Source organism: Haliaeetus leucocephalus, unplaced genomic scaffold, assembly GCF_000737465.1.
Source record: "Haliaeetus leucocephalus isolate CR32 unplaced genomic scaffold, Haliaeetus_leucocephalus-4.0 Scaffold751, whole genome shotgun sequence".
Classification (NCBI taxonomy): domain Eukaryota; kingdom Metazoa; phylum Chordata; class Aves; order Accipitriformes; family Accipitridae; genus Haliaeetus; species Haliaeetus leucocephalus.
This window is the reverse complement of record NW_010973187.1, coordinates 19,243,690-19,257,059: the sequence shown is the minus strand read 5'-3', so window position 1 is coordinate 19,257,059 and position 13,370 is coordinate 19,243,690. Positions and strand designations below refer to the sequence as shown.

Sequence of the window (13,370 nt, the reverse complement as noted above, 5' to 3'; positions counted from 1 at the left end):
TTACACCAACAGCCAGGGATAAAAAAATGTTTTTCTTATCATACATAATAAAATGAACCAAAATGAGTCTAAACTTTTTCACTTGGTTCTTCTCGTGCCTATCTGGAATTTCTTGCAACCCAAAGTTGGCCAAATTGCTGTATCCTTCCAAGTGACAGGCCGCTGGCGGCTGTGCACAACCTCGGGAGGGCTCTTCCAGCCCTCCAAGGTGTTGGAGTTTAGTCCCAAGATCAGTTAAGCGGTGACGGCACTGACAGATCCATGGAAGAGAAACAGCAAATGGCTTTTTGAACAGGGTTCGTTCAGGTGAGGAGCCGGAAAAAGAAAACCCGCCTGGTGTTCATACGTAGTAGCGTTTTGACCGTGAAATGTTTTAAATAATATTGTCACAAAACCTGCACAGGAGTTACAAATGCTTCCCCTCCTCCCACAAAGCAGAGCTTAAATTATCCCGTTTCATAGTAAGTCCGTGTTTAAGTCAACAATGTAATGGTGCCGCCCAGTTCATCTTGCCAGAGGAGCATCGTTCCTCTGAATCGGCATCCCGCTGGAGATGTTACTCTCCGAAAATCCACAGAACGTTGACTCCCGATAAACCAAGATTGACACGCCTGCACAAACAAAAGTTATCACAATAAATCACATGTAAATTAAAGTGCCTGTTTAAAACATTAACCGAAAACCTAACAATTCCACGCTTCGGCATTTAAACACGCAGGCGCTTTGCCGTGAATCGAGCGTGGCTCTTTCAGAACGAAGGGGAATCTGGACATCACTTTTATTGCTCACACATGTCAGATTGACCCCATTTTATGAAAAAGCTGCGATTGTTTCAAGCGAGAAGATGATTTTAACACCACCAATATCATCCCACTGTAGCGATTTCAGTTTGAAGTGCCTTCAGACAAGGCGCTTCAAAACAGGACGCTCCGTTCACATCTCGTACGCAGCGTGATGGCAGGTAACGTTGGTTACTTACCCCAGCATGCCGGATTCTTTTGTCTTTATGATATACAGAAACATAAGCAAGGTATGGAACATGTTGTTTCTGCCCTGAATCCACAGGAAGAGAAAAGAATTTAGAAATCAAGTCACTGACAAGAAATCATAGCAGTATTTCAGGCAGAATAAGCAATCACAGAGAAAGACATCACGGGGTGGCATTATGGCGTGGGTTGTGGCTTTTTGCCTTAATACTTTACTTTTTTCAATTGGGTAAATACCAGAAAAAGACCAAAGGTGGTTTTTGGCTGGATTATCATCTCCAAATACTTGAAATGCTGGAACTTTTCAGAAAGCAGAGATCCAGCAACAAACAGGGATCAATATAAAATTAAAATTCACAGGAGAATTTCCCTATTTTGAGACTGGAGGCTTCCCCCCAGAATTCCTACGGACAAGCACCGGGCTCGCTGGCCTTAAGGTGCGATAACACACATCAGGGATTACATGACTCAGTATTTTAAAATAAATTGTCAGAAAATGAACAAGAGGAAGCTGCAACCACAGTACTTCTGTATCTCAAATAGATACTAAAGCTATTATTTAGTAGCAGACTAAGTACCGTGTTGTGGTCAAAGACCAAGCTAATGTTTACTTCCTGCATTGGGCCGGCCTACATGTAAATAGTCAATAAATGTGGCTAGGACCTAAAAAAAACCCCAAATCAGACCTGCCAACAATTTCCTGACAGCAGAAGAAGAACACTAACACCATCCTACCTTGGGTAGGTTGTAGACATGGCGCTGGTAGATCAGCTCGTAGTGGGGCGGATTGATGCTGCTTTGGTAGATGCAAAACACGTTTTCATTTGAAGTGTCTGCGAATGAAAAGTTTAAGATTTCAAAGGCGCTTACGTCATCCAAGAGGCAAAGAGCAGCTAAATGTGAGTGCCAGTACCTGGTTTATCTGGTGTCTGAATGAAGTGTTGGGAAGTGAAGGTTTTGCCGTCGGGATACTTGGGGTGAGGTGGCAGCCTGGAGTCGAGGTAAGTGCAGAATACGTGCATAATGATCTGGGCAAAGGAAAACAAATCTCACTTTAGCGTCCTTAAAAATACAGCAGCTTTCTTGCCAGAATCTCAGGCGTTAGTTACAGTATTTGATAGTCTGTGGTTGCAATGCTGACTTAACCCCTCTGTGTTTAGGAGCCCGAGGCAGCTCAATGCTTAAAGCAGAGATGTCAACCATTCAGGCATGCCACTGGCGTGAAGGCAAGTTTATTTCTTCCAGTAAGTGAAACAGCGTCAGTCACAATGTGATAAAACTGCTGCTGCACGTCAGGAGCACAGCTCCTGCACAAGCAACTTTATCCCAGCATCTTGCAGAATTTGGCAAACTTAGTGTATTTAGGCCATGAACTCCAAGCCATCTGTTTTAGTGATAGGTTCTGCACTAACTGCAAGGATTTGGCTGAGAAGGGCAGATGAAATCAAATTACGGCTTCGCCGACACCACACCTATCGAGCAAATTTCTCCTTTTTCCTCACGAAAGGCAAAACAAAAATCACTGGGAAAACCTGAGCTGGTCCTGGGTCTTATTAAGAATGCCAAAATTTTGAAATAAAGACCTAGAACCCAGAAAACCATGCCACAGCCTGTTAGTTGTGTTTTAACCCTTCCCGCAGAGTTCTCAACATTTTATGTGGGCAACCTCACCAAATTATCTGCAATCTGGTACTTTCTGTGTTCATTATATATAAACAGGACAAAACAAAAGCATTTCTCTGGGCTAAATGCCAAAAGTCTCTAGAAATCTGGGAGATGCACCTTGGAAATCATAGATTTGTATTACCTGCAGCACGATTAACAAAAATGCGAAATTGTGTAATTTATTTTCTTTTGATAGTAATTGTCTTGAGTAAGTTCATGTCAAAACTTCATGGCAAGTGTTTATTTTAACCTGTTACATCAGAACTTCTTTCCTAGAATTCTTAGAAGTTTAATATACCACCCAACACTACCTCTCCCAGCTGGTTTTGACAGAGGACTGAATTCCAGGGTGTGCTACTCTGTCTCACAATCTTTAAACGCTTTGGAGCTGCTCACCCTGCTGTCTATCGAGACACGAAGAGTTGCTCCATGGCCAGTCACTACCAAATATTTAATCATCTTCACAAACAGAAAAATCAAGTCCTATTTCAAGACTGATTTTGTACAACTTCAGCTTCCAGCAATTGACTCTCATTATATCTTTGTCAGCAAAGCTGTGAAGCTTTGACATTCAGATCTCCTGGTTTTTATTCTCCCAAGTAACTGAAAATCTATTTGCAGTGAGGGGGAAAAAATAAATCACCCTAACTCTACTTTCAGATACAGAGTTCAGTTGAAGACTCACACTGTAAAGCCTGTTTTCTACTCCCTGAATTGTTCTGTGGTCTTCCTTTCAATTATTTCAATTACCTCAGCTGAATTTTCAAGTCACTGTTTACACTCAGGGAGGTGCTCTTCCTCCTGACCTTTCAGATTAATGGGCTAAGCATCACTACAAGTCTTCTCTCAAGGAAGATATGCACCATCTTCAGATCTCTCACAAAATACTACCAAATTAAAGAGCAGTCCTGCCACTCGATCTGCATTTTTTTTCCTCTGTCCATTATAGCAAAGGAAAATGGGAACAAGGCGAAAGGTTTTCCTTGCATTAGAAACTCTCAGGTGAAGGCAGACATTTTGCTTTTTAAAAAGTATAGCAAGAGAACTGCCCCAACGAGATCCCCACCTGCCAGGCTGCTCCCTGTAGTCATCTGACAGACATTTCAGAGGAGTCTTAAGTAAGAGCCTGGCCCAAGACTAAAGATATGCAACTTGCATTTCTGTGATCTACGCAATGTCCAATCCCATTTGCATTATTCCCCACGGAATCTCGCCAACTACAACGGGATTACCTGTGTAAGTGATGCTAACAGGATTTTACCATGTTCCTCAAAAGACTTACTGACTAGCCCCTCGAAAACCTATGCTAAAAAGCAACCCACTTTAAGCTGTCGCATCAAGACGTCTTTCAAAACTTACAGAGGAGTCAGTGGGCAAGTCGGTGTCCCACTTGCGGCCTTTGAAATCCCCTCCTCTGTTCCATCGGAATGAACTCATGCATCCTCCCTGAGAAAGCTCTGAAAGCAACAAGATTTATTCAGTTACTGCAGGTTGAAAGTGTATGAAAGCGGTATTTTATGCTAGTTTCAGGAGGTTCATACATGTTTCTGGTGTACAAAATAGGAAAAATTCAGCTAATGAAATGCTTGTAAAGATACTAATATGGGGACGTAAATTTACAGGATGATTTTTATTTGTAGTTAATGAAGGGATTAAATCCAGCACTTTGCACCCCAAGCACGCAGAAGGAAAATGAGAAACAAGGCTTTTTAAAACATTCTCAAAGTTACATCCAAGTCCCACATCATTCCATCGCTATAAAAAGAGAAAGCTGTGAAGAAATATCTCTCCTGCTTAAAAGCAGCTCTCATCCCTGCCGTAACTCTTCAAACATCTCCACTGAAGGAACGTCTGATGCCACCATGACTTGACGTGGTAATGGAAGTCGTTTAAAGTCAGTACGGTGACACCACGTACCTTTGATTCTTTCGACCAAATACTCCTGGTTTGGTGTAAGATCCAAATACTGCACTATAGCATTCAGGGTTGGAATGAGCGGAGCTTTAACGAGCGCTGCCTGCTTCAGACTGCTGATGCTGGCTTCTGCAACACAAGAAGAGCCAGTACATCAGCTATGACCACCACAGAACTCCCAACAACCTCCCTTACCAGGCGTCGCTACAAAGAGCTCTCCTTTTTGGTGCATGATTTAAAGTCCTAGAAACACCGAACATGTGACACTACCCCAAACGCTCATTTCAATTCCAACAAAGTAGCAGATGTCTGCTTTGCATCACAGAATATAAAAGCTACAAGGAACCAACATCCACTCTGAAGAGCAGAGGGAGAGTAATGAGGTGAGGATGAGGGCAGCATTGACCAGTTTTTCTGCAGGCATCACAACGGACGCAGCCCTTGAGGAAACACTACCAGAAACAGCCCGCAAAAGGTGAATTTAATTTAAATGCAGCATATGAAATCCACTTCTTGGTTAAGGGAATATAAATTTGAAGCAACAAGAGAAGCAGTTTGTTCAGAATTGTTTCGTGACATGAAAAACAGAACTCCAGTTAGTTCATCAGAATTTAAAAAAATAGTTCTTTCAGAAAGCAGCTGATTCTAAGGAAGAATTTGGAAAAGCACATAGGACTGGAGACACTGAGAGTTTATAGGGAGACCCTGACAGTTTATAGCAAATCTATCCGTGAAATGTTTTCTGACAGCTTAATGTGCAATAATCAATGATAATTTGAGCCTGTAATTCCCCAGCAGGAAGTTTAGGGGGGGGAAAAAAAAAAAAGAAAAAAAAGAGAGAGGTTTATGAATTTTATATGAGACAGGCATCAGCGTGACTTCATCAGTATTTCCAGAAGTCTTATGAAGAACCTTTCCAGCCTAATGAAATGCACGACACGGAACAAAGACCACACCAATATAGAGCAGAAATGGAACAGTAACATTTAACAAACCTAATTTATACAACACCTATTCAACACCCCAGCTATGGAGCGGCCAGCCCTCTATCAACCACCACCAGGAACTCCAAAGGCTACTGCCTTATCCTACCTCCGATCTGCAATTCTGGACACCCCATTCTTCTCAGCTGAGTGCTCACAGACTCGACCTCTTGGACAAGTGGCACCAGAATAGTCTCATTAATCCACTAGGAAAGAAATATGTGAAAATTCAAGAGGTCAGAAGCAGCAAAAATGTTAAAAAACCCCAACCCTTAGCTTACACCCTATTAATCATCACCATTACAATCACAAAGAAGCTTAACAACAGAAACACTGAAGGCAACCAAGGAGGAAAGTAATTAAACTAGAATATCAAGTTAGGCAGAGTTTAAATGACTCTCTACTACCTTCTAAAAGGCCAGAAAATTCAATGTAAAGAAGTCAGGAAAACAAATCTCTAGAAAGTATCAGATAAAGCTTTTCTGAACAATGAGGAAAGGAGTATTAGGAAGCACAGCCGTCCAACCATAAAGATAATTTATACTTTGATGGGTCCTCTCACATTTGTTTCAGGAAATCAAGGAGCTGATGAACACTATATGTGGGATTTGTATGTGACAGGATTTGGAAACTGAAGCAAGCTGGCCGTAGATTTAGGAACAGATGCTCAGGAATCTGGTATGGATCTCACACAAATCTTTGCTTTTCACTGATCTTACTATTTAAAAACAAACCAAAACAAGCTTGTTTTGTAAAGCTACATACTTGATAGATGCTATGACTAAAGGAGCAATTCAAAGTTAGATTTACTAATTATTTTGCCACAGTGTGCAATTAAGTCCCCTCTGCTATAGCAATTCCTATTGATAAGATCAAGGTTTTTCTTTTTGCTTTTTATTATGACTGTAAGAAAAAGTCAACCTTTGGGTTGGAATTTTCCATGCTTTGAGCCCAGGAGAATGCGTTAGAAATACTACAGAAACATCAATTTAGCAATCTGAGTTACAGCAAGGAAAACCAAATCTTGTTATATCCGAGATGCTTTTGATTGTCATTCAAAGGTGGATGAACTTCACAGCTGTGAAGTTTTCAGAATACAAAACCTCGAGGTCAGGTTGAAAACACATCTCAGCAGTCCCCTCTTACAAGCACGCTGTGTTTTTATCTCCTTGTTCCAGCCCACCCCAATCCTCAAACAGACACTGCAATTTTTCCTGCCTCCTTCGGCATACAGGGGACACGGAGGTAGTTTTCCACTCTACTGCGCTTGTTCTTAAAAACCAGGGAGTCTTTAGAGATGGGACTTACATTTCTGAACTTAGCGGTCCAGGAATCCATGTGATCAAGGAGCTGCCGGTTCATTGTCACCCGTGCCCAGACCTACGGAAAGGTTTATTTAGTACATATGAGAACTTAACAGAATACCAAGAGTTTTTAGGGTCTACGAAAATTTCTGATACTAACTACAGCACGTAATTCAAATAGCATTTTTCGCAAAATTTTTATACATCTGCTGGCTGTATCCTGTGACTTCTACAGCAGCTTCACATATGGCACTCCCACTCTCTATTCACAGTACAATCATCTTGAGTGAGCCCAAATTCAGTTTTAAGCTCTCCGCTCTATTAGGATAAAATTGGTCTGAATTGTAGGCTTGATTTAAGAGGTATTTGAATGGAACCTTCATTAGGTTAATGTAGGAAATAAAGAAAATTGATCAAATTTAATTGAAGCCACATGAATTGTCTTCCTTTGCATCAGACTTCTTTCAGACACAAGCGTAAAGGCAGTGCTTTATATCCTTCAGCTGTTCCACTGGGTTAAATACAGATCAGTTTCAACTCAGTTTTTATGTCACAAATGTATTTATCCAGCATAAGCCTTGCTCTCTGAGGGAGAAATAATTTTCCAACTACAACTCAGAATTTGCAATGTCCATTTACAGTGACAAGGAGTCTTGCAAGCTGTATGAAGATGGTTAAATGCTAGAGGATCTCCCCCTCCCACATTCTTGATACAGCTCAAATCCAAACCTTTACATAAAGCTGTACATTCTAGGGGCCTCTTTCTCCCTCTTGATCACCTTGCTGCTGAATTTACCTCTTCTGCAGCCTGTTTTGAACTCAGATCAGCTTCGTCCTTGTGTGCAGATGGAGCCTGGGACCTGCAAGCCAGCTGATACTGAAACTTTCTCAGCATCTGTGCGTAGTCTGCCATGGAACGGCTGTAGTTCCAAAAAGTTGGGCTGCTGGAAGGAGAACTGGAATCTGAACTTCCTGAAACGATTCATACATTAAACAGTCATGTACAATTATTGCCAAGTAATTCCGGAAGCAACAGTAGAGGCACAATAGGTCAGTGTATTAAGGCTTTGACAAGAGACACGAACACAAACTGCCATGAATACATACACTGAAGTTAGTCTGCATAAACACTGATTTCACCCTTGATTGTCCCTATCCAGGACAAAAACTGCCTGCAGGTAATTCACCCCCTTTATCTGAAATGCCTTCTCCACAAGATACCCCTCTCATCAAGGTGATAAAGCCTCACATCTTATCATGGTCCACTACAGCCAACAAATGCTACAGAGACAATCTATCAGCACACGTTTCCATATGCTGCAATAGCAGCATATATCCTATTCAAAGTAATACTTTGAAGGAAAACTTTCCAAAGCTCCTAAGCCATGGAGACATGTAGAAACAATGGCATCCTACCTCATGTCCTAATTACTCAGTAGAAGACCAAACTGGTCAGCAGCAGCCTTTACCAAGGTCACAGGTGATTACCATAAATGAGTTAGGTCTATTCACTAGTATGAGTACACTGGAATCCTTTGCAACTTCTCTCATCTGCAAAAGCCAATCTCAAATAAAACCAACATCTTCTCATTGCCAAACTTTTCCGATCAAATCAGTTTGTTTATTTACCTAGTTGAACTCTGTGCTGTTTCTCTTCTTCGTTTCGAAGGAAGGTGTCCAGTGACTTGAGCTCTGTCATATAGTCTTCTTTGCCAGTGGGAGAATTATAGTGAATGGGTGAAGAGCGGTAACGAGACCTTAGCCCGCCGCTTTCCACTGGTCCAATACTCATAGGGTACGGTGATCCACCAGGAGAGGGGCTGAAGCTGGAAGCCTCGGGTGAATAAAACCAAACAATTGTGTCATTTTTTTTCTGCTTTTTATTTACATTTTAGGTTCTTATTTTTGCTTTGTTCTGAAACAAATTAGCCACTCTAAAACAAATGAAGCGACACTAGGGAAAAAGCACAAATCCCAATACAACAAATTTACATCTACTTTGCAAAAGGAACAAACACACATACACAAGTCTCCGCTAGCTGCTGCTCACCTTCAATGGCATACAGCACAACACAAGGACCAAACTGTACCCTTGGGAGCTGTCTTGGTCATTACCTTGTTGTAGCTGCTGCTTGGTGAGTAGGTTACAGCACTGCCGTAAGAAGTGCTGTTGCTTGACAGAGCCTGTAACTGAGGGCTGTACCCTGTGATACAACTGGTAGTAAACTTTGGGCTGGCACTGGGGGAGCGGGACGGGCTGTAACTCAACACGCTTTGACCCTGGATCGGAGGAGAAGGTGTCGAAGACGGGACTTTCTTTGTTGCCAGCTCACGTGGTGGAGTTGTTTGTACCGCTGCCATAAGGAAAAACAGAATTAGCATTGTGGAAGCAGCAGCCCCAAACTCTCCTCCCCCTTTAAACGCACAACAAACGCATACACAACGCTATCTTAAGGCAATTTATAAAGATGCTAGAAGGGACACTAGAAAAATCTGGCCCCTACAGAACTCAGCAGTCAAGCCACCGATGGGAAAAAAAAAAAAAAAAAGACTGAGACACAAGACCACAAGTCAGTACACATCCTACAGCTTCAGATTTCTGTTAAATGTTACCAGGCACCTTGCAAAACCCAGGGGGCTTCTGTAACCTTTTCATCAGCTACTCTGCCTCCCAACTTTATGCATCTTTAGCACATTGAATGTCTTAATTTATCTGTGCAAATAAACATATGAGATCCTTGAACTTTGGTGATACAGCATTACTCCTATCTGCTTCCTGTTTTCTAGGAGCAGACTAGCAGTCTGTAATACCACTGTGCTAGCATTTTGCTTTTGATTTACTTACCTTGTCAGGTTCTGCTGCATTTTAAAACTTTGCTTTGATGTTCAAGAGCTTTCTGAACGACTGCTCTCTGGGCTGTCATTTTCAGACTTTGCAGGAAGGTCTGTCTGTCCCTCTAATTTGGTTCTCGTTATCCAGCATGATATTAGTAGGATATCAAAAGTAAATATAAATCTGCACTCTCTGCCTTGCTCCTCGTCCCTTGTATAGGTTACAAATTCCTTGTCCAACCTCACAGTGTTCGAGTCTCTCACTGTCCTTCAGCAGCCACTATCATCCTGTCCTTTTTCATCGTGTGTGTTTGCTCCCCCTCCAGTTCTCCCCACAAACATTCATCAAATTACTACTCAATGTTGTGAATTTTAATATGCTGCAGGTAATTCAGTTTACTGCTCATGTCAGATGAGGTAATTCAGAACTCACTTCACTGAAGAATCCTGCCATTGAGAAAGATACCATCTCGAAAGAAAAAAAAAAGAGAATAAAAAAGATTGCCAGAGAGGTGTATTACACCCACCTGCATTCTGCAACCCCAGCAGGGTCTGCTGGCCAGGACTCATGACCAAGCTCATCGGTGCCACTGTGTATTTGAAGTACCTCCAGAAATCAAATAAGGCATTCAGGCTGAACAGAGATGCAAGTGCAAGTTCTAGAAGAAACACAGACATTATTACCAAAGCTTGAGCATGGGGAATAATAAAAGTGTGTTATCTGCAAAAACAGGCATATGCCCATTAAAAATAGGTCATTATTAGTGCTATCAATAAGTACGAACTTGGGCGAGTAGCTAAGATTTCTTCACCTTCTTACGCAAGAACCACTGGAGATAATTTTCCTTTCTTTATTGAGATGAATTTATATTGCTAAAATCGATTTTTTAAAAATGGATGGTCGTTTTCCAAAAGGGACATAAACTACTGCAATGAAGTTTTGCAGTATTTCTCAAAAACCATCTTTTGTCAAATCATCTGTCACTCATCTCATGATTTTTCTCCCCCTCACTTCATCTTCTAATAGTATTCAATACAGCTAGCTTAGACTCTACTTCTCTGAAACAAACTTTAATTATTGTGAAATGCTATCCACACTCACAGTACAACACAGCAGTAAAATCTGCAGTGCTCTCCACACATTAAACAGATTTAATGCATCAAACAAGTTCTTCATGCCCTTTCATGATATATCGAAGAAAGCTGTTAATACTCCTTACCTGTCACTAAAAAGGATGAAATTCCAACAGTTTCAAGGGAGATAACAGAAAGCAAAACAAAGTTTTGGTTTAAATTTAAAAAAAACAACAAAAAAATCACACCAAGAAAAAAACCCAAGGCTCGCTTAAAAGTGACCTCCCCAGCAATAAAGCTGACAAGTGAAAAAAGAAAAGAACCCTGAAAATTAATTTAAATGCTGCAGCAACTCACCAATATACCAGAGTGGCCAGTATGTGATGTTGTAATACGAGCTTATAAGTTTTCCAGTCCTGAAAAGAAAACCAAGAAGTTACCTTTTTGCAACAATTCAGTCCCAGGAAATACTTAGGGATATACAAAGTAGATGCTTTGCTTGTTTGAATCAGATGTAACAATTAACATACATTTCAGTATATATCATGCCTGCAACAGACACATTAAGGAGTCCCCAGGCCAAGACCACTTTCCGAGCTTCAGACTCCTTCCTCATCTTGATGGTCCTGTCGATGAGGGAATTCACTGGACTCTGTTCTGGTGTCATTATCTGTAACAACAAACACAGAGAAATGACAAAATCTGTTAACTTTTATACAGTAAGATTCTCAGTCAGCACAAGACTAAAGAAAAAAAAAAGCAGTAATCCAAACCAAACTATATAAATGGGCTTTACCTTTAGCCAGAGTCATGTTTAGTGTATTAAAAAAAAAAGCAGATTCTTTTTATCAGTAAAAATAGGTAATATTTCTTTAACGAACTCTACTGCCAGCACTGTCACCTCAACAGTGTCTATTTTCTCCAGTGAGGTACAAATGAGAGGATAGGGACAGATTCCAAGCTCATTTTTGAAAAATAACATCCTTCAGAAGTGAGAGACAAAGCTCCTGCCTTCTCCAGGCAAAGGAAGACAGAGGAAGGAAAGGCCTTGCACAATCCTGCAGTATTTTTATTGAAAATTCCCACTCATTTCAGTAGGTAACAGAGTATTTTCAGACTGTACAGCCACCTCCTGTGGGCTCACCACATCTGAAAGGTAGCAAGCTTTATGCCCAGTAACACCTTATGTGAAAGAAATAACTCTGGTGACCTTTTCTGCTAGTCTTGTCACCAAAATATGCTACTGTTCCTTCCTGCAACTTGCTTAAAAACTTGTCACATAATTCTTCACTAGATGGGAACATAAATAATTTGCTTTTTGGGAGAAATACTTCAACTGTACATTACTACCATAAAAAAAAAAAAATACAAACCCCAAATCACATTACCTGCTTCTTACTGGTACAATGATTCAATGGTGAAATAGTTAACATCAGGATTACTGGAAAAATTATACAAGAACATGTTGCCTGGTACTTTTCTTGACAGAGTTTTGATCCATTTTGAGCCCCAAGACTTCCCTTCCCACATTGACAAATGTAGCAGCCCTAAGCAGAGATCCTCTCCCCCATCCTCACATTCTCAGCCTCTCTCCCTGAACCATGTCCTCCTGCAGAAGCAGAAGTTGCACTGTTAGGCACTGAAATACAAGTGAGATTTGGTTCCTTTCTACTCACTTAGGAAGGCTGGGTGTGGGGTTTTCACCTCCAGACCGAAATATGTCCTCCCATACCCCCTGCCCTCTTCTACTAAGGCATAGTAATGAGGGAAGGCCTCACTTTGACAACCCATAAGGCATTGACCCCAGTGCCACACATGGAGGTCCCCCACACCTCCTCTTGCCCCAAATCCCCCAGCTTCCCCCATGCATGCCCCTCTGTCACATATAGTCCCAGCTCCCCTTGCCCAAGACCCCAGGGCACCCTCCACTCAGATCTCGCTGTCACAGACAAAGAACCCCCAGAGCTTCCCCTGCCACACACATAGGGATCCTCTGAGCTCTCCCTACCCTGACCCCGCCGTCACACGCAGGCAGCCTCCACATCTCCACCCCAGCCAGCAGCCCCACTCCACCCCGGGGGGCCTCTACAGCTCCCCCCACTCAGACCCCACTGTCAGAGAAGCTGCCTCACCGCTCCCCCCCACCCCCCCCGACCTCACCGTTACACATGGGCAGCCCCACAGCTCGCACTGCCCACATCCCTGTCACGCAGAAGAGGCCCGACACCTGCCCCTCCCCCCCATCCTGACCCCTGTCACACGGAGGCAGCCCCACATCTCTCCCCCCCCCCCATCCTGACCCATCACACAGAGGCGGTCCCACAGCTCCACCCGCCCACAACCCTGTCATACACGGGTGACCCTACGCCTCCGCGGCTCGCTGCCGGACACAGCCCGGCTCTAGGCAGCCTCCCCTCAGAGCCCCCCGTGCAGGCCCCAGGAACCAAAGGGTGCTGGGGGGGGGGGGGGGGGGCAGTCACAGTACCTGCCGCAGGACTGAGGGTCAGGGGAGGTGAAGGGACACACAATTCCCCTCATGGAAGGCAGGGACACCCCCTTTTCCCAGCCGGGGAGGAGGGGAAAGCACGGCAGATCGCTCGCTCTCACACAGG

The 13,370-nt window shown here is 42.7% G+C and overlaps 1 protein-coding gene across 1 annotated transcript; it reads right to left on the bottom strand.

Annotated features, from left to right (window-relative positions):
• Positions 1–497: 497 nt before the first annotated feature.
• Positions 498–13,364, bottom strand: TMEM209 (transmembrane protein 209). The gene is made up of 16 exons (XM_010581064.1): positions 13,244–13,364; positions 12,147–12,199; positions 11,289–11,428; positions 11,116–11,174; positions 10,212–10,343; positions 8,968–9,206; positions 8,482–8,686; positions 7,649–7,824; positions 6,857–6,928; positions 5,658–5,754; positions 4,569–4,694; positions 4,011–4,108; positions 1,900–2,014; positions 1,722–1,819; positions 980–1,053; positions 498–611 (listed from the first exon to the last, which is right to left on the bottom strand). Exons 2-16 carry the CDS (start codon positions 12,189–12,191, stop codon positions 557–559), a joined length of 1,731 nt encoding a protein of 576 aa, XP_010579366.1. The 5' UTR covers positions 12,192–12,199; positions 13,244–13,364; the 3' UTR covers positions 498–556.
• Between the last annotated feature and the right edge of the window lie 6 nt (positions 13,365–13,370).